Below are 22,311 nucleotides of genomic sequence, written 5' to 3'. Positions count from 1 at the left end.
ATGGAAAAAATGTTTTGCTAATCTTTCAAGGTACCCCTTAAAAAGGAACCAGATGGTATAAAACTAACATTCGAAAAAATTAATATAATAATATTTAGACTCCTACTTTTCTCGATTAGTAATTAGTTGCTAATAATTCTCAATTAGTTGCTTCTGATTTTTTTTTCTTCAGAATTTTTGAAAAATTAATTAAATTACCTTCAATATATATATATATATACCTTCCCTTATTATATATATATATACCTTCAATATATATATATATATATATTACCTTCAATATATATATATATATATATTACCTTCAATATATATATATATATATATATATATAAGTTCAAAATGAAGAATAAAACAAAGAAAAATTATAAGTAAAAAAATAACAAACAACATTTTTCTTTGTTTTATTCTTCATTTTGAACTTATCTTATGAGTGCTGCTTACTTGCAGCTTAAGCGCAATAAATGATACTTATTGTTTTTCTTAACTTTCTTAGTGTTTTCTTGTATTTATTTATTTATATATATATATATATATATATATATATATATATATATATATATATATATATATATATATATATATATATATATATATAAAACACAAAGGTTGGTAATCATAGAACATCTTATATTTGTTCAAAAAGAAGGTAAGGTACACTTTGGGCAGTGTATGAATAAAGCGTAAACAACTTGAATAAAGCACTAATAAAGGTAGGTAGTTTTGGTTCTATAGACATAGTCAATAACTTCCCTCAGTGTCCAAATACCAAATGACAGTCACTTTTCTACTCTCATTTGGTGTTTAGACATCGGGAAAAGTTCTTTTTCAAGTTACAAAACCTATAGTATGTCCATTTCTGTACCTTTATTTGTGTTTTATTCAAGTTGTTTTTCATTTAACCATTATTTAATCAAGCATCTTAAATTGAAAATTGCCTATTTTTATTAAACAATCATAGTGTCCCAGTGCAAGTGAAAAAACAATGTAAGTGCTCCGAGAGGAAAAGTCACTTGACTACCATTTTCTCTCCATTTCCAGCACTATAAAAGCCAAAATAGAATTTTCAGAGAATTCAAAATCATAAAAAAATTATTTTTGGAAAAAAAGATTTTTCTCCCAATATGTAGCGTATCATACAAAAATGCTTATATTATAAAAATCTCAATTTCGAAATTTTTCTCACTTACAATTTTTTTTTCTACATTACATGGCAGAATGTGAACTCGTAGAAAAAAATGCCCCCCCCCCATAAAAAAAGAAAAGAGAGAATATTCTCCTGAATAGGATTTTATTCAAGTTCCTTATTATTGTCATTTTTTTCAAATATTTAACAGCTGTATTCAAACATATTCAAGGAGTTGAGAATCTGCGACTGTGAGGCAAAACAACATAATTTCTTACTACATCACTCGCTGCCACCATATATGCAACTTCATTATTTGAACCAGATGAACCGGGAGTCAGTGCAGATGGATCTGGTTCCGTTTCTTTTGTGATTGTCACATTAGAAGGTTGTTGGGTCCCTACTCCAGGTTCGTTGGTCAGGACTTCAGCTCTGTAACCATCCTTATCGGCAATGTATGTCACAATTCTTATGAGACCATTTCTGGTTGTGTACCCATAGGAACCGATTCTGGTACCGTTTGCGTAACCTTTTTCTCTGTAAAAAGAGGCACCTCCCGTTAGCTGGTTTTCGTTATATCCTTCATCGTAATTGCCAAATGCCTGTAAAACATAAGAATAGTAATAGTAATTTTATTGGATAGAATTTGTATAGTGATAATGCACGTGTATAGTACTAATTTTAACATTTTGTGATTAAAAATATTAGTTAATGAGTAAATGTAATTGTTGTTCCCTTATGTTCTAACTGGGATAATTTGGGTAAAGGATCGTTCGAATAATACGTAGGTAGGTGGTCCCAGAGCTGCACAATGGGCTATTGGCGACGGTCTGGGAAACACTCATGAGAATGAGCTGAAGACATGCCATCGCAATTTTGATCGCATCCTCTGCAGAGAGGATGGCTCCCCTGCTTCTGTAGCCTGATGACCTCTTGCGAAGTCGAGCTTTTAACGGTAGAACGGTTTAATGACGACCGATACCGTGCAACCTCGATCCCTACGCAGGCTGATCAAAGTGGTGACCCACCGTTTACTGACCACAACCAGTGATGCTTGACTTCTTTATTTTACTGGGAACGGTCAGTCCACTGAGGGACCGAATCATACGTAAGAGCCTAAGGGGAGGAGGTGGGTTTGTGATTTGCTTATTTTTTTGGTAACAAGAGGGCAAAAGGGTTAAGCAATCCTTACGTAAAACAGTAAAATTCGATAATTTAAAAAATTTTCTGAAAATGAAAAAATCGAATCTTCTTTTCAAAATTATAAGCATTGCTTTAAAAACGAAAGTTTTGTTTCATACTTAGTTATATCTTTTATTTTTACTCAATTCCAAAATTAGGTTACAATAGTAAAATTAAAAAGAAGTACAGCAGCATTCTTGCAACAAGGACAACCAATCACTATAACGACAATGCAGACAACATTTTGCATCGACCCCCTTTACTTCCCACACAAGCTAGCACCCATCGCTTTGTCGGCTTCAAGTCACCGCTTGGAGTCGAACCCCCGTGTTAAACAGTTACAGTTCAGTGCCTTAACCACTAAGTCATCGCTGCTCTGTAAAATTTAAAATTAAAGCAAAATTCTGAATGGTTGAGAGTTTAAGCATTGGCGGGGCTTTGTGATTAGCTTATTTTTGCTGACAATAGGGAAAAGGGTTCAAAATTGCCAAAAATCAGTATATATTTGAATTAAAATATTTGAATGGCCCTAATTACAAATTATGGCTTACAAAAGTATTCAATGGCAGAGATTTTATACGAATATCAATATTTAACTTAGTTGAAATAAAATAGTTTATGTTTATGGAGATTGATTTTCAATGGTAAGCGCAAAATAGAGTGTCAGTTTCGTTAAACAAGTAAAGTAATTCTAAATCATGGCCTTTTACATAATTTTTAGTTCCCTTGTGAAAAATACTTTATCAATAAGGAAATAAAAAAAAACTATCAAAATCTAACGAGTCTTTAACATGGAGGGCGAGACAAACTATCACCAAAAAAACTTGTTTGATAGAAGAAAACGTAGAAGAGATGATATTTAATACTTAATTTTATATAACCGTTGTTGAACAGCCGACCCAATTTTTTGGGTTTGCAACTACTAATGTTCACCTCTGTATCCTTGTAGTTTTAAATCCAACCCAGAACACAAGGGAACTCCTGGATCAAGTATTGGGAGTATTTGCCTTCTTGGAGGACTTTTTAATGGAACTAACCCGCATATGCGTTACACGGAGAGGAAAACCTCCCACAGTTAGTCGGACGGCAAAAAGACTGTAACATATGATCCGTCAACCACTGAGGATATTTTAAGTCTGCACTGTGGTCAGTGTAAGCCGGATGCGGAATTCATATCGACCAGCCGTCGTTAGGATTCGAACTCGGTTCACTTCATTAGAAGCTCTATTCCCTGAGCCACCACGGCTCTAGAAGAGGTGATAGAAGTGTTACAAGCATCTTCCTCTATCAAACAGCAATTAAGCAGGTTTTGATGCCTCTAATCCTGTTTTACTTAAAAGTAATTCGCCAAAGTTAGATTGCGATTTTGTTAGTTCCTCGTGTTTGTATTTTGTTACCCCATTTTATCAAAGAATTTTATAAATGTGGCTACTAGGAAGGAATAGGTTCGTAAACATCCCGATCTGACAGTGGTTGATGTCATTCTGAAAAATCTCGTTTTATTTCATTACTAAACGAATAGCAAACAATTTTCCTTTTAAATCAACTAATTTACTCTCTTTTTATACTTTTACAAATGTTGAGAATAGTTATCAGAGAAACATAAATCTTTATTCCTTAATTTGATTACTTTATTTCGAATTGAACAGCTAAATGATAAATATTCATTAAATGTTTTATAATTGCATATCTTTTTCATAATTTTATTGTCGTTTAAAAAGAATTAATTCAATTGTGCTAGTTTTTTGATTAACATTTGAAACTTTTCCATTTCAGTTTCGTTTTTAGATGTCAATACGATAAGGATATATAACAGAATTTTATTGTGACCGGATCAGTAAAATATCAGTAAATTCTAGAAAAAAATAGTAATTATTATTATTAAGAAATTGATAACAAAATGATTACCTACATCTCTGTTTCTAATAAATGTGACAGTGTCGTTGCCATTAATCCCAACAGGTATGACAATTTCTTGAGCCACAGCAAACACAACACACATTGAAACCAGTAATAAAACCTAGAAAAAAGTTAAAAGTCTTTAAATGCCGTGCAGGATAAACCTTGTAATACGTGTTATTAGCTGTGGTCGGTAATAACGTACTACAACTGGTGAAACTACTGTAGTCGCCACTTTTTGTCACAGTTTGTAAGGTAGTGTGCATTTTTTTTTTAAAAAGTAGTGCAGTGAGTAGTACGATACCAAGAAAAAGACAGTAGTTTATAGCATTCCTGCCAACTACTTTTAACATTAAAAAAAGAAACACTGTTCTAACCGCAACTAATATTACGGGCACAAATGTTCGCGGGTTCGTCAATGGATGCAATGAAACTGTGACTGCAGTTGAACTCTAACAAGAATTACGTGTTTAGAATCATGTATAACTAAAACTAACCATTTCGAAAAATTAGGGATCGGAAAAACTTCATTCTTTTTGTAATTTACTACGACTACAACTTTGTTACAAATGTAGTTAACTACTGCTACTTATTTTTAATGTCGTGACTACAGTAACTACTTCTCTAATTTAAGTAGACGAACTTACATTAAATGCAACAAAAAAAATTAAGTTACTTTATTCATGTTTACACGAGCCAGTTTGTTACTCCAAAACATTTTTTCTTTTTCGAATTTATTCACTTAATCTTCAAATTTTTATGCCTTTCTCGACAGCGAATATTTAATTTCTTTTCTTCTTTATTTATGAAAAATTGGGCACCAGGACCGCGCAGAAGGCCCCTAACCCATACATCATGAAATAGTATAAAAAGTTAAAATAAAAGACAGTTTGAGTTCAGCAGTCTATGGGGTGGCTGTTGCAGGTAGACAAGCACCTTGCTTGCATAACTGAAAGAAAATGAAAATAATAAGAGCTGTAATCTGTGGATGGCTGTAGTTTGATTGTCAACGTGAAGTAACATAGATCAGGTATTGGTAAAGTGTTTGATGCTGTGGACTATTGGTACTTTGGATTATTGATGTAGACTATAGATGCTGGAATTGAAGACTATTATTTGTGCTGATAGTTGTGGTATGACGAATATTTAATTTAAGAAAAACGAAATTATCAAATGCTTGAAATTTTTGTATTGTTTAATGTTCTTTTTTTTTTCCTCTGGTAAATTAAGTACATCAGAAATATATTTCCTACCTTTGAAATAACATCAATATTTCACGGGACAAATTATTAGACGCATAGCTTTATTGTTTTTACCCAACTGAAACCGGTTTGCACTGGATTACGTTAGTTTTGTCAATGGGTTGAATGAGGCGATATAAAATCGTCGATAGGATTTGAATGACACGATTTATTATATAAATATAGAATATTTATTACATCAGGTATTATATTAGTGCATTATGCTAGATATAATAATATGTAGATTGAATAGATAATATATATAGATATGTTATAATAACTGAATCAACATTTTTACAGTGCGAAAACAAATAATCATCAAATCGAACAAAATGATGACTCCATATAAAAGAGACGTTTATTTCCGATTAAATTGATTGTTGTATTTGTACAATTCTCTTCTGAATTATTTCCAAATCAAACTAAATAATCATGAGTAATCGAACTAAATAATCCGCGTAAAAAACACTGAAACAAACAATATATGTCCAGTTTTAAAACTAGCATACTTAAAATTATATTCCAGACAAAAAGAATTTTAAACAAATATTTATTGTTTTTTAATACTTAATTCAGTAATCAAAAAATGCTTGAATTGCAAAAACAAAAATTATACCTGTTTTTACATAATTTAATCTATGTAATTTTTTTAAAATCAAAATTAAAATGCGAACTTAATCATTTGAATAATATTTGAACAATAAAGCTTCAAATGAGTCGTAATTATATTGAATATGAGTCGTTTATTTTGATATGAGTCGTTTATTTTGATATGAGTCGTTTATTTTATTTCATAATTTTATAACCGTCGTTGAACAGCCGACCCAATTTTGAGTTTACGACTCCCAATGCTCAACTCTGTAACCTTGCAATTTTGAACCGAATCCAGAAGGCAAGGGAACTCCTGGATCAAGTGTTGCGAGAAATTTACCTTCGTTGTGGACTTCTTATTAACTCTCATTTGCGTTACACGGAGAAGAAAACTACGAAAATCTCCAATACTTAAACTGGCAAGGCGACTCTTCGGTCGCTTATAAACTCGTGCGAATCGTGTCACTATTAAAAACTACAGTGTTTCTAATAATTTGATCTAATTATTATAATATACTGATATAATACTTCATATAATAAATATTCTATATTTATATAATTTATTGTCAAATTTATATTATATATCGTGTAATTTAATCAACTAATACACTAACGTAAGCAAGTGTAAATCGGTTTCAGTCACATAAAAACAATAAAGCTGTAATGTATCGAGTGATATTTTACATAAAATCTTACAGTGCGTCTAATAGTTTGGCCAGGGACTATAATTTAGATCAAAATAAGTGAAAAATATTATATTAATGCATTTATAAATGTAGCATTTAATAATTTATGATTTTGAAATACAACACAGGTATCTTTTTGTGGTTTAAAGGTAAAATCTTCCTAACACGGCTCACTTCCAATCAACATTGTATTTTTTAATTTGCACTTATTTGTAGTTATTTAGATCTCAGAGACAGAAAAACAACTATTCATCATTGAAATCTCTCTGACTTATAAAATCAATTATTGATAAATTTTGGAATATGGACGTAAAAAAAGTTTTTTTTCAAACTACTTTTTTTTTAATTTTACATTTTAGTAAAAAATTAACTCAGATTATAAAACAGATTTTTTAGCAACTATTAGATTGCTTTTTTATAACTAAAAAACACTAAAATATATTTGTGCTTTACATTAGAGTGTCAGGAAAAAATAAATAAAAGGGACACCGGTGTCCCATCTGCGTCAAAGGGTTACATAAACTTTTTTAGTTGTGTCAAATTTATTAGACACTTGCGTTGAGATGTCCAAAATGATAAACTCATCGGATATATACTTTTCAAATCAATTCAAATAACTTTATAGTCATTAATATAAAATTATTAATAATTAAATATGATATTATAAGTAATGACAATTAAATATGATATTATAAGTATTAATAATAAAGGAGAAAATGATGTAAAGAAACATAAATTATCATCTTCATTCGATAGCTTAGCTGTGTGGATATGTGAGCTTGCTAGTCATTGCTGGTTCAAGCAAACTTAAATACCGCCATCTATTGTTGGTTTTTGTTACTATTTCTTATGTATCTTAAATTGTAATCTTTCAGTTTTTACTATACTATATTTTCGTACATTTTCGTAAATTATTATTCTTATAAATCTTATTTTATTCAATTTTACTGCTTCTTTTAGATGTCACTGTGTTACACTGATGTATTCTTTTCCAATATTTATTTTCGAGGGACACGTAAAAACTTAGATGGACAATTCCACAATTTGCGAATATCATATGTCTTTAAAAGCACAGAACTCAATAAAAAACAAATTTAAAAAATCAAACAATTTTAATGTAAAGAATTTTTGTTAAAAACATTTCTCGGTGTTCATTTCTGCTCAATTTTCATTTGTTAGAAAAATTTAAAAACAAATTGAATATTACGGATGTTAACACAATATATTGCTTCGATAGCAGCCATTTTAAAAGAATTATAATTTATGGTGTTCCGATTTGTTCCTATTCTTCAAGGAAATGTATTACCATAACCATCTGAGGTACTTTGCAGACAAATAAAACAAGAAGATTGAATATTAAACTTCTTTTTTCGTTGCTAATTTTTTTTAAAGGAAAACTGTTATTTTCCATAAAGTAAGATAGAATTCTCTTTTTCTTTATTTTTCCACTTCTTCAATTCTTACTTTTTCTCTGTTTTTACAGCTATCAATGTTTTCTTCATTTGTTTTCCTTTTCAAAAAAATAATAATAATAATGATAATAATATCTGTGGAGAAAAATAAATCTGCAGATGCTGAGAAAATCTGCAACTCCTCCTGGTGTGCAGGAAAGGTTCTGCTACTAGAATAAACGCTATAATACTACAATTTTCGTGTAAAGGTTAATTAGTCATCTTCATTTTAAATTTGATGAATTAAAAAGACTTATAATAACAATAATAGTATATCTAAATGTCTAAGTTTGAAACTGAAATGTTCATAATCTTTTAAATATGACTCACCCTCATGTTATTGCCGTTTTCTTGAATTCCAAACGATTCTTGGCATTCCAGACGAAAAATATAAACAGGATGTTTCCGGAACATCCATTGAATGTTATTCGCTCAAAAAATAAGCTAATTCCGTCATTCATCAAGATTAACCACAATCGGATTATTTTTTCACTTTTACTGAAGGAAGAAAATAGTTTATAGCTCATTGCCAAAGAAAAGAAATTTCTACATTCAGCAACGAACTTTCATCCAATACAATATATCGAAACTTTACTCATTTTTAAAACTTTTTTTATAATCTTTTAAAATCAAATCACTTCGAGAGAAAAAAGCGAATTGATTATTCACTTTTCTATTAATTTTTTCACTTTTAATGAAAGAAAAAAATAGTTTATAGTTATAGAAGAAAAAATTTATGTTATAATAATTAATAGTTTTTTTTTAAAAAAAAGGTGTTCATTGCATGTTCTTAAATTTTTAATTATTTTTTATTTGCTATACCCGATACAATGATCAACGTGAACGTGGTTAACATAGGTGGTCTATATGCCCAAATTAGTAATCCCAAAATTATCTGAAACCACTAGTATATTTTTTTTTATCTATAAGATTTAAAAAGGTGTTTCTATAAAACTAAATTATTTAAAATAAATGGCATTTGAAATTAAAAATAAATAAGTTAAGGACAAAATACAAATTGTTGCAGAAACAGTACTAATACGTCAAGGAGAAATGTAGAAAATCGCCGTAAAATTGAAGCTAACAATGCTTAATTAGTTTTGGTAATAAGTTTTAATTGAAATAGCAAAATTTTATCTTTGTACTTAAAAGCAAAGTGGCCAAGTTATTTGATTAGGAGATCCATAAAAATCGCCGCTTTTGACGTCTAATCAATTATTGGTAATTGAAATTAAAAAAGGCGCTATGTACTAAAAAGCAAACTTTAAGGAGAAAATGTTACTAATTCGTTTAAGAGATGCGTAAAAAGTCGCCAAACAATTATTGACGCCAAATATGCTTAATTAATTTTGCTAATAACTGGTAATTTTATATTTTATAACAGTCGTTGAACAGCTGATCCAATTTTTTGGTTTGCGACTACTATAGTTCAACTCCGTAGCCTTGTCATTTTGACAGCAATCCAGAAGACAAGGGAATATAGGAAGAAATTTGCCTTCGTGGAGGACTTTTTGATGGAAGTAACCCGCATTTGCGTTACATGGAGAGGAAGACCACGAGATCTCCCACGGTTAGCCTGACGTCATGGGGACTCTAACCCATGATCCGTCTACCACCGAGGATATTTTCCCTCAGCACTGTGGTCGATGCAAGCCGGATGCGGAATTCGCATCGACTAGTCATTGCTGGGATTCGAACCCGGTTCACCTCGTTGTAAGGCGAGCGCTCTACCCCCTGAGCCATCAATATCTGGTGATCAATATCTGGTGGTTCAATATCTGGTGATTGAAACAAAAAAATGCTATGTACTAAAAGCAAAATCAATGAAAAAATTTTATTTTTTAACCGTCGTTGAACATCCGACCCAATTTTATGGGTTTACGACTACTATAGTTTAACTCCGTAGCCTTTTCATTTTGAACCCAATCCAGAAGACAAGGGAACTCCTGGAGCGAGTATTGGGAGAAACTTTGCCTTCTTGGATTACTTTTTGATGGAGCTAACCAGCATTTGCGTTAAACGGAGAGGAAGGCCACGTGAACCTCCCACGGTTAGCCTGAAGTCAAGGGGACTCTAACCCGTGATCTGTCTACCACAGAGGATATTTTCCCTCAGCACTGTGGTCGATGCAAGCCGGATGCGGAATCCGCATCGACTAGATATCGCTGGGATTCGAACCCGATTCACCTCATTGGGAGGCGAACGCTTTATCCCGTGAGTCATCGCAGCTTAAATATCTGGTAATTGAAACAAAAAGAAAATGCTATGTAGTACTTAAAGCAAAATCAATGAAGAAATTTTATTTATTTGTTTCGTTTAGAAGAGAAGTAAGAAATCGCCATATTTTTTTGACACCAATGATGCTGTGTGAATTTTGGGTGCACTTTTAATAGATAGCAAATATACTGATATAACTACAATATATTTTATTGGTATGTTTGATACCTAATGAGACTGCAACAAGCTTTTAAGATACTTGACGAATACCGTTTTTACAGATCAGCGAAAGGGATAAGTTCTGAAAAAATTGCTCGATTGGCGTAAATTATGACTATTTTGTTGGCCTAGAACAACAGAATCATGTCAAATAATATTGAAAAACAGTTAATCTTTATTTTGTTGGAATGACCTGCTGAAAACTTACTTTGCTTAATTTAATAACGTAAAGTCACCGGGGAGGATAAAATATAAGTATAAAATAAAATAAAAAGAATTGTCATAATTTGAGCTTCATTAAGTATCTCAGTATAGGTCTTTTCATTTTCTGCGTTATTAGGTAGTGTTGTTCAATGCTGATTTATTAATTTTTTTTCTTCAGCCCATATGAAGAATGGGTATTCAGCAGGTAGTAAAATATATTATTATTATTAATAATTTTATGTATGAATGTTTTGTTAATATGTTAGTCGTGGCGAAATTGACGGGTACATAGATTTGAAAAATAATGTTGAAAAAGAAATATTTAAAATTTAGAACACAGAATGTGCGGTACAATAAGTAATAAATGGGAAATAATTTTGCTTATTAATACTAAATAAACTTATATTAAATAGCAGTTTAAATTAGGAACAATTTTTCTCTCTCTTGTGTCTTATTTTTTTTTTTAAATTTTGATGTAAATGATTTATATCTGGCATCATTATAATCTCACTCGACCTCTTATTATTATTTTTTTTAGTAATATTTATTCATACTTTTGCTTTTACATTTTGCATCAAGTCAATATGATAAATAATAATGTATAAATAATAATTATTTAAACCAAAAGGGACGAAAAAAGTTACGAAAAGATAGCGATAACTTTTAAGCAAGTTAGAATTTCGAAAGGAAAATAAAAACTCGCAGCAAGTCCATAAATGAAAATAGAACTTTCAGCATTCAAAAATGGAACTTTCTATTTTTTATTAATATTTTTGAGTTTTGAATATATTTCTTTTAGAAAATAGAACTTTCAAATTCCAATTCTGTAACTCATATCTGCAGACTGGTCCACATGTTATTTTTACGACAAATTTAACAGTTCATAATTCTGGAACTAATTATCGATAGTTAAATTATTTTATTCGTCGAAGTCCTTGAACATTTTCTACAGATTATTGTAACTTCAAGTTTTACAGTTTTTGCACAGCAATATTAAATATAATATAAAGTTTTTTCTATGTATAGAGTTTTTGATACAGAGAGGGGAAAAAACCACAGATTTCAAAAAAAAAAAAATTTACCACAGAAATTAAATCGTTTGTTATATATAATTTGCTGTCAGATTTTGTTAAATTATCTGAGTTTTCTCAGAATTAAAAAAAAAATCAAACGCATCTGCCTTAAAGTAAATAATCTAAAACACAGTGATTAATTTGGATTAAGTTGTCTTAAGTTAAATGAAATGAAGTGTCTTCAGGTTTTGCAACCACGACTTAAAAAACATATAAAATGGAATAGTATTCCCTTCTCAAGACACTTTCGAATTCTAATTTGTATTCTGCTTCTATCTTCAGCGGAAAAGTTCACTTCTCTTTTGCTTTAAACATGAAGGTGCGTATAAAAGTTTTTTTATTTGCACTAGAAATAAAACCAAACTTAAACGGCAATTAAAACGAGAATTTAACGGGGATTATAGAACTCAAAATATATTATTTTCCTATGCAAAGTGAAAAAACTTTTTTTAATTAGTTTATTAAACAATGAAAATATTGATTTTAACGTTTGAAATTTTTTGTATTTAGAATTTTTTTCGAAGTTTTCTGGTTTTTACCTATTGGCAAAATGGGTCTTGTTTTGGATTTGATAGCGTCCGCACTTTATTTGGACGTCATCACATTTTTCAACTGTGTTCAAGAGTAATAGTAAACAGTTGCTATGGCGACCGCTGCTGTTTAATAACTTTTTTAAAATTCTTTTTTTTCTTCACTTTTAATTCTGTTATACATTAAGTTGGTGAATTTATTTTTGAGATATGGGATCATGCAATGCGCTTGCGTCGTCATTGCATGCGTTGCTATGGTGACCGCTGCTGTTTTATAATATTTATTTATTTTTTAATCCAAATGTTTCCTCTAAAAGTAATTTTTATACAAATCAACACTTTAAAACTACTGGTCATTTGACAAATATATAAGAAGATTAGGGGAAAAAAAAGAATTTACCTTTAAGTAACTTAAAATTTACAGAAGGATTACAAATATTTGTAAAATTTGGAAAAATTTTAAAATTAGTGTTCAAACCTACCCCATGTTGGGATAACTTAGAGCAATGTAGGAATTTCTTTGAATCTTACAATGTATAAAAATCTAATGATGATTCCGCAGTATTCATTTGTTGTCGATTAATTTTTATTGGCTGGAAAATCACATGGTAGGATCCAGTTCTCTTACATTAATTTTCATGTTCGTTTGGTTCTAAAATTAATATTGATATATGTCATTTAATATTGATATATGTCAATTAATCTTGATATATTTCATAAAGTTATAAATCTTTTTGTTTCCCCAATTTAAAGGTAAAATTACCTGTACTGTTATTTTTACGTTTTTGATTTTGTTTGATTTCGAAATTAAGAGTTCAGGAGGGTTGTTTTTATTATTATTATTAGAATAATGTAATTCTACGTTACATTTTAAGGTAAAGCTACTTGAATCGGTGTGTTTGATATCGTTTGCAATCAACCCTTTTACAATTATTATTTTTTAATGCAAATTACATTAATATACTGTAATGAATGACGTTTAAAGAGATTCGTTAAATGATTTAAAACTTAATTTTCAGCTTCATGCACAAAGTAATGAATGAAAAAATTGTATTTAAAATACATCCGTCCATTTGGTAACAAAAGTATTAAATTACAGTTGTGGCACTCACCAAATTTGTTATAACAATAAAAAATTATTACTTAGAAAAATTATTTATATTCAATTGGGTATAATATGAAAAAAGCACAACTACTTCCACTTACTAGGAATAACATTTACCTTTTAGTTTAATTAATAAACTGAGTTTTAAATATGCTTACTAAATTCATAAACTTCGGTAAAACAACAATATAAATTATTTCCAAAGGAACTAGACTAATACAATTCCAACCTGGCGAGTAGCGACTTATAACAAGACACTTCGTTTGATGCTCTTACTTGTTGCTAGAAATCAGGTTCGCAGAAAATGCTGTTCACTAGTTAAATTTAGTAGGAATAACACGATCTGTGACGTAGGCTATAGTATACCCAATTATAGGTCTTAATAGTATCAGAAAGGAAATATTTGGACGTGTGAAGTTGAGGCCTAAGTGTTTTTTTTAGTACACATAGTTTTAATTTATTCATTTCAACTGCTCTATGTGAAGAAACAGCAATTATTGCGAAGCAATCATCGGGGTTAGTGAGCGTCAGCGATTAGGGGGTTTAGCCCCCTAGTAAAATAACAAATGATTAATAGTTTTTACTGAAAAATAATGTACATTAATAATACGACCTGTCACAAAAGTAATAATTGTATAATTTAGCACTTTAAAACATAGAAATGCAAGATGGCATCAGATCCCTTACAGAACAAATTGTTAAACATTCAAGTTAGTGATAAAGCATATCGATAAACAAACAATAAAATTCTTCTAGTTATGGTTAGTTTATCTCCTATAATATCTTAAAATCCATCAGATTAGCATCTGATTTTTATCTGAAATATATTCCAAACTATTTTCTTTCGTTAAAAATGGATTTAAATATAAATTCAGTTTTTTCTCTTGATTCAGTTTAATTTGCAAATACTTTTTTTGCACTTTTTTTATACCTTATTAAAATACTTTTTTTTGTGTTTGAATTAGTTTAGAATAATATTTAATATTCTTGCATTGAGTATAATAATAACGTTTGAATTTGTCATATTACAAAAACTTACTGCTCCTTCAAAATCTAAATTAAATTTTTTACTAGAAGTTTAGAAATATTTAAATTTTCTTATTTAGAGGCTCTTTCTAATTGTTTTTTGTATGCATTTTGATTCTATTAAGAAAAGCTCTAACGGGATATCTATTTGTTTCTAAAGAATTTAGAAGCCTTTGTATGCTAATCAAAAGAAGAATAGAGGATTTACAATGTCTTTCTGGTTGTTCAATACATACAACTTAGTTCTATTAACAACAGCTCTGATTTACTAATTAATTGATACAAATATAGAAATGTCTGCATATTCTATGCTTACATGCCACAAACATTTAGAAATTATGCGTCCATCAATGTCTTTTTTAATAGTTCATTACTTGCAGTTTAATTCTAAGAGCAACAAAAGAGTTTATTAAAAATTTAAAAATTAGTTTTTTAGAATTCATTTCGACTTTCCGGTTGTTAATTACCTACAGTAAAAGGGAGTAACTTTAAAACACATTTTATTTATTTATTTATTGGAATCTTCGCCATGCAGTTCTCTGAATATATTACAATATTGATTTGGATAACTCTTTTTTTTTATGTTTTACTTAAAACTTTATTCTAAATAGTAAGAAAATTTTTTGTAAAGAAATTCTTTTCATCAATTTTGAAGTACCTAATTTATCGTTTTTCTATTGACCTGACACAAACATTTTTAATCTCGAATAAACACACGAAATTTTTAAAATATTTCTAAACATTTTCAATGCGTAATACTTTGGGAAGAAAAGGAAAATATTCGAAACGAAAATATACATTTTTATAGTGAAGAATAATTCTATTATTATAACATTTATTATTATAATAAATTCTTTTAGAATTATGAGTTCTTATATATTTATTATATTGACAATTAATTTTAACTTTAAATTGATAATATAATATATTTGATTTATATTGATAATTAAATTTAAACTTTAAAATCAGCGTCAACCAAATTATTTTATTTTATAACTGACGATAAACAGCTGACCCAATTGTTTGGGCTTATGATTACTAATATTCAACTCCGTAGTCTTGTAATTTTGAACCCGATCCAGAAGACAAGGGAACTCCTGGATCAAGTACAGGGAGAAATTTGCCTTTATGGAGCACTTTTTGAAGGGACTAACCTGCATTTGAGCTGCATGAAGAGGAAAACTTCCCACGGTTAACCTCACAGCAAGGGTACTCTAACGTAGGATCCGTCTACGCTGAGGATATTTTACGTTAGCACTGGATGAGATTCATAAGAGTATTCGTACAAAAGTAGAATCAGGATCGAGGAGAATAAAAAGTGGTAGCTAAAATGTTGACTTGACAAGTTTAGCAGACTTATTTTACTTTCATATTAATATAAGTTAGTTTATAGTTAGTTAAAGATATTTTTACAAACTTGCTGTTTAATTTAAGAATTTTGTTAACCATCCCACCATCTGTAGCAAGTGGTGAACTTTATTCAGCAGACTGAAAGTTACAGAAATCTGAGGGTCTACAATGGCACACAAAAGGGATTAAATTCTAATTCCATAATTTCTAAAGAAAATGTTTCCACAAAAACAATTGATTTTGTAGATTTAATATTTATGCTTATATATTTTCATGTTATAAAAGATTACGCTCATTAAAAAAGTATTACTATATTGTTTATTCAAAAAAACTTGAGGTGATATTCTCATTCATTAAACTAACGACCTTCTTTTTTAACCTTGAAGTTGTTGATTGTTATTTATGTTACTCGTATAATTTTTAAATCAACAATTAAGGTTGATGTAGATTTTATAATTTTCAGGTTATATTGTAATTTAAAATATAAATATACAGCGATACAATTACGAAATAATTATTCAAGGATATGACTACACAATCGAGGCAATTCAAAGGGAAAAATAAGTTATTATTATTACTTCTTTTAAAAAATTCAGATTCTTTTTCCAAAATTGAGATAAGGGAGCCGTTTTCAGTATCGCCCGGGGCGTGAAAACTTCTGCCTCCGGCACTGTTATAGTGACGTCAAAATAAATATTATTCACATCAGTTTATCTTCAGAGGAATAATTACTATTCTCATTATTCAGCAATACATAATCAAAAATTAGCATTATTATATGCAGTATTGCTTATTATATATTAGCAATATTATATACAGTATACTTACTCTCAATATCTCGATCTTCAATGTCTCGAACGCCTTGTTATGTCAGAAGGATATTTTCCCCCATGGCAATATATATACCCCTAATGTTAATTTGAATTCCTATGTCGAAGGGTTTCTTCGCAAACCGTCGAATACTGCGCTACGTCGAATTTTTTTTCGAAAGAGAAAATGAAATTTTTCGGAAAAATCACAATGCAAGTTCATTGTAAACCAATTGTTTTCTATTTAATGCATAATTAGTTCTTGTGTTACTTTTAGTAATAAAATTATCATTCTTGTATTTAGACTTACAGTCAACTATCATTACATACATATTTAATAGTGGTTATTCTTATGTTTCATGACTTTATTTTTTTTCAGATTAATATTTTAGAATATATTTTTTTACTTTTTGGAACATATTTAGTTCTGAACTTGTTATCTCATAAACTCGCTATTATCGCTTTTTCAGCGTCCCTTCAACTATCGAGAGTATACTGTATAGTACAATCTAAACAGCAGTATTATGTAAATATTGTTGATTATGATAACGTATAAAATAAACTGAAAGACATAAAGGTTTCTAATAACGTATAAAATGGCGTTAGGAATCTGAAAGTTAATTTAGCTTATCTATAATAACGCTAGTGTATGAAAACGCCATGGAAAACGCTAATGTCTGAAAGTTACCTCACCTGGACAAAGTAACCCAATATTACGATATGTTTAAATAATTAAATTTATCAACACTTACGGCAATATCGTATTCGATATTATTCAAGATACTATCTCACTTATGGATATTGATCGTGATATAATCGTATTCGATAATTATTGTTGTTAATAATATTCAGCGTCGCCTGATTTGTCAAACGGTATTGCAACGGTATTATCGAAACGTTAAATATCGAAATTATATTATCGAAACTATAGAAATCGCATTGATATTATAGAAATATCACAACGATATTATTGAAATGATAAATATCATGGTCTTTCTATAGCTGCCATTTATATCAAAATAACAGTGTTAACCGCAACAACAAATTTGAGATGCTCAAATGTAATTTTTTTCAAAATAATTTAATTATTATCAGCATACTTAATCAAATGTAGTTATTATTGTAGGATAATTATTAATATCCTACGTTATATTCAGATCATTTGAAGGAAAAAATTAGTAAAGCAGATAATTTTTTAAACGAATGCGACACATTTGTGACGTATTTTTTCCCTCCAAACATACTATTGTTTGATGATTTTAATACCTTCTTTGCTCTTCCGAATAGTGATTGTTCAGAGTTTTCAGATGTTTTTTCCTTGCTCAAGAATTTGTCTTTTCTTTGCTAAAGAAGAGCTAAGGAATCATAAAGATTTCGAAAAACAATTTCAGTCTGGAACGTAAAGAATAATTATATTTGTTATTTAGTATTGACGTTTTTTATCAATAAAATGGTTTTTAAAGATATTATAACAGCTATAATGAAATTTCTAGTGCAGAAGCTAGATTTTTTATACTATGATAAGCCTTTTTTCCTTTTTTTCAAAAAAATTAGTTTTCCCTAGGAATAAATTTTTTGTAATAAATATTTCAAAATTTTTTATTGTGTTATGAAGGAATCGAAACGTATAATTTTACAAAAATAGGCATGAAAATTCCCCCCCCCCTCATCCACTGCAAAGTTAAACAAAACCTAATCAGTTTATATTCTGATTACGCTTCTGTAGATAAAATTCAGAGATTTTCTGTTAACAGAGACATTGTCGATGATTTTCGTATTTCATCATTATTACATATTAGTAAACAATATTGTAAGTTTAAAAAAAAATTCTTAAAATTAGCAAAGATTTAAAAATTTAGCTAAACAATTTATGACCCCGGCAGTCGACTGATCTTTTCTGTAGTTCATTTAAGTCGCACTAGAGCTGTATAATGGGCTATTGGCGACGGTCTGGGAAACATCCCTGAGGATGATCCGAAGACATGCCATCACAATTACAGTGAACTGATCGTAAAGCGGTCTGGATTGTCTAGGTGCTGCTGTCAGTAAGCGGGTGGGTGACTTTTTTGATTAGCCTTTCTTGATTAGCACGTAAGGACCGAGGATGCACGGTATCGGTCCTCGTAAAACTGTTTTTCCGTAAAGTGCTCGACTTCGCTAGCAGGTCTTCGGGCTACCAAAGCAGAGAAGAGATCCCATCTGCAGAAGATCAAAACTGTGATGGCATGGCTTCGGATTATCCTCGGGGATGTTTCCCAGACCGTCGCCAATAGCCCATTGTGAGCCGTGACTCAAGGGATAGAGTTTCGCCTTCCAATGTGGTGAACTGGGTTCGAATCACAGCGATGGGTGATCGATACGAATTTCGCATCCGGCTTGCACCGACCACAATGCTGTCGTTAAAATATAGTACCAGTGGTAGACGGATCATGGATTAGAGTCCACTTTGCCGTCAGTCTATACGTGTAAGGTTCTCGTAGTCATCCTCTCCATGTAACGCAAAGTCGGGTTAGTTCTACCAGAAAAAGTCTTCCACGAAGGCAAATCTTCTTCCAATACTTAATCCAGGAGTTTCCTTCTGGACTGGGTTCAAAATTACGAGTTTATGGAATTAAACATTAGTAGTCGTAATCCCAAAAAATTGGGTCGACATTTCACACACACAATGACGGTTTTAAAATATAAAATTAAATAGCCCATTGTGTAGCTCTAGTGCTATGTAAATTAAATAACTACCTACCAACCAAACAATTTAGGAAATTTTTTAAGAAAATTCACAACAGATTAGACAAATATTTTACAAAACAATTTTAATTTCAGGGGCCTCGTGTCCCCTTAAATATTAATTTTCAATTTCCCCCCTTCATATTTTACTAGGATTCAAAAAAATGTGTATTAAACGCAATCATCGCTTGATTCCCTATAGTTACGCCAGCTTATTTTTTTTTCAGGTTCTTGTTGTACTTTGCGCCATTTTTGTGGCCACGCAAGCAAATCCAGCTTTCAGAGCACTCCGGGCCCGTGCTTCTGGTCTAGGAGCAGGTGGTAGTCTAGGTGCAGGTGGTCCAGCACCAAGTGGTATCCTTCAGGTTCCCCCTGCAGCCCCAGGCACACCTACAGCACGGCCTCTGTTCCAACCTGTCGCAGCCTACCAACCTCAGCAGTACCAGGCACAACCTCAGCAATACCAGGCACAGCCCCAGCAGTTTCAACCCCAAGCAACCAGCTTTGGAAACTTTCCCGGAGTGCCTTTTGGAGGTTACCAGCAGATGCAGGGTTAAAAGAAGCAACTGTATTCATTGCGTTCACTGACGTTTCAATAAAATAAACTATAAGCATCGTTTTCTAGTTAGCCTTATTTTTTTTTTTTTTAAGAATGATAATAATATACATGTTACCGTGAATGACCGAAATCAATGTCGACTTTCACCGGTGAATGTCAACAATCACATAGTCGCTTTGGTGAATGTCCGGAAGATTTGCTGTATCCGCTTTGGTATTACTTTATTCGTTGATATTGTTATATTCATTCGGTATTTAAATACCTGCTGAGGATAAATTAGAAGAAACAGTCAAGTGCGGTTAATAGTACCGGTTAAATGCATACTGGGCAGTGGCACTTGACCTTAAAAAAACATTGATGTAGGGCATACGGGGCAAATGTATACCAGTCAGTGTATACTGGGCTAGACTTAGTATATATTTCGTACATTTACCAAAGCGATTGTCAACATTCACGGATGGAAGTCAACAATCACCCATTTCGCTCATTCACAGTAACACATACAGATTAACACTAAAGTGTAGAAATTAGTTATTCTGCTGACTACTTAGCGAACTTGTTGATCAGCTAGGGTGATTCGTTAAAGTGTCGGGAAAAAAACTTTTCATTTCTCAAATTATCTAGACAGTTAGCATAGTACCGTAAAACGTACTGGCATATTCGTTAAATGAAAATCAGAACTTTACTGAAACAAAAACGATTATGTACGCTTAAATTGACAATGTTATCGCCGTCTGAAAAATCAAGTTACTACAATCACCGCATTAATTGATAGAATCAATCACTTAAAAAACCATAGTAAAAAGAATCAATTGACTAAAAATATTATAATTAAGGAAGTTGACAAAATATTACGTACTCTTCAATATCCATAGATGCAAGCCAAAACAATCAACAAAATAGTTGATAGAATGGGAAAAACAAACTAAAGTAAATTGAGAAACAATTTTGATTCCGCACTTGAACGCTGTTTTTAGCAGCTCTGTCTCCAAGGAAAAAAAGCTATAGTTTAAGTGCCTTACACTTGAAGCAATGTGATGATTTTAAACTGACGTGAAGAATTATCTGAGCTTTAGAAATCTAAATTTTTTGGGCAATAATCCTTTTATACTACGCATGCGCGGAGAATATTTTTTAAAAAAATTTCAGAATTTTGTTTTGAATCGTATTTGGTAACTTTAAAAAATTCGTATTTGGACATCTTGAAAATTAAAAAAAATTCTGTTAATTTTCTAAGTAATTTTAGAACTCTTTTTAATGAAAGCACTGGATGATAAGGGATGTTCCCAAAATTTCATTTTGCATCGTATAACAAAATTTAATAATAAATAATACCCAAAACTGATGGTGGGGACAACAAAAGGTATTTGGAAAGAAAACACGTGGAATAAAGTATAATACAAGAGGGGTGGTCCTACATACATCTTGTTTAATAGTACTTAATAAAACTTTTGAAGGAATACCCCTTACTATACAAAACTTTCTTTTAAAATTTTCAATTATTTGATTTCAAATTTTGTCAAATTTTTTGATTAATTTGAAAATTAAGTGAAAAGAAGGTTATTCACTTATTTTAATACGTGCTATATTAAACCGAAAGAAAGGGGACCCCGGGGCACTGACTTTAATGGTAGCTACGCCCTAGGAAAGTAGTTAAATTTTGAAGTTAAACAACCTCAGAATTGCATATTGAAACATTTCCAAAATAATTTTCTTTTGAATAATAGATAGCAGCACATATGAATTTCTTGTTAGTTTGAGAGGCTTTTACTTCCCTCTATTTTTAAATCTTATAGATAGAATTAGTGCTGCCATCTAGTTTCTTCTATGTAAATATTGCATGGATATATATTTCATCTCAATCATTCATTGCCATAGTTTCAATTTTCATGAATTGGGTGCTGAGATGGTCGACAAACTTCACGATCGCTGAGAAGCGGAAGGTGATATGTCGATCCTAGCATATTTAGTGGTCCTGCTCAGAGCTCGAAAACTATATTGCCCCTAAATCATATTTATTTATTTAATTATTTATTTGTCTTAAATATTAAGGGGGACATTTTGAGTTTTCTCACTATTGAGGGAGCCATACAACTACCAATATTTCTCTGCAACGATGCACTGCCTTTCTGTTAAATCACCATTACTATATATATATATATGTATATATATATATATATATATATATATATATAGCATAATAAATAAATGCAAAAAGGAAAAATAAAAAAGAAACACGAAGAAAAGTAAAAAAAAACTGATGAAAAGATTATATCTTTTAATTTCCTGATTTTTATTCATTTTTTTCCTTTTTTCGAA

At 30.6% G+C, this 22,311-nt stretch overlaps 3 protein-coding genes across 5 annotated transcripts in view; 2 read left to right on the top strand and 1 right to left on the bottom strand.

The window, feature by feature from the left end:
- The window catches only part of LOC122272504 (maestro heat-like repeat-containing protein family member 2A), a 455,199-nt gene that overhangs the window by 360,801 nt on the left and 72,087 nt on the right, over window positions 1–22,311 (top strand). The window lies entirely within an intron of this gene.
- LOC107439553 (cuticle protein 14) lies at window positions 1,279–20,987 on the bottom strand. Its single transcript, XM_087158089.1, has 4 exons — window positions 20,852–20,987; window positions 8,507–8,674; window positions 4,221–4,328; window positions 1,279–1,728 (listed from the first exon to the last, which is right to left on the bottom strand). The coding sequence occupies exons 2-4, from the start codon at window positions 8,588–8,590 to the stop codon at window positions 1,354–1,356; spliced, it is 567 nt and encodes a 188-aa protein (XP_087014215.1). The 5' UTR covers window positions 8,591–8,674; window positions 20,852–20,987; the 3' UTR covers window positions 1,279–1,353.
- LOC107439554 (uncharacterized) lies at window positions 12,085–20,049 on the top strand. Its single transcript, XM_043056520.3, has 2 exons — window positions 12,085–12,208; window positions 19,661–20,049. The coding sequence occupies exons 1-2, from the start codon at window positions 12,203–12,205 to the stop codon at window positions 19,988–19,990; spliced, it is 336 nt and encodes a 111-aa protein (XP_042912454.1). The 5' UTR covers window positions 12,085–12,202; the 3' UTR covers window positions 19,991–20,049.

The sequence above is a fragment of the Parasteatoda tepidariorum genome, chromosome 2, assembly GCF_982258835.1.
Source record: "Parasteatoda tepidariorum strain Cologne lab strain chromosome 2, Ptep-v5.0, whole genome shotgun sequence".
Taxonomy (NCBI): Eukaryota; Metazoa; Arthropoda; class Arachnida; order Araneae; family Theridiidae; genus Parasteatoda; species Parasteatoda tepidariorum.
The sequence above is the reverse complement of the archived record's forward strand: the minus strand, read 5'-3'. Positions and strand labels throughout refer to the sequence as shown.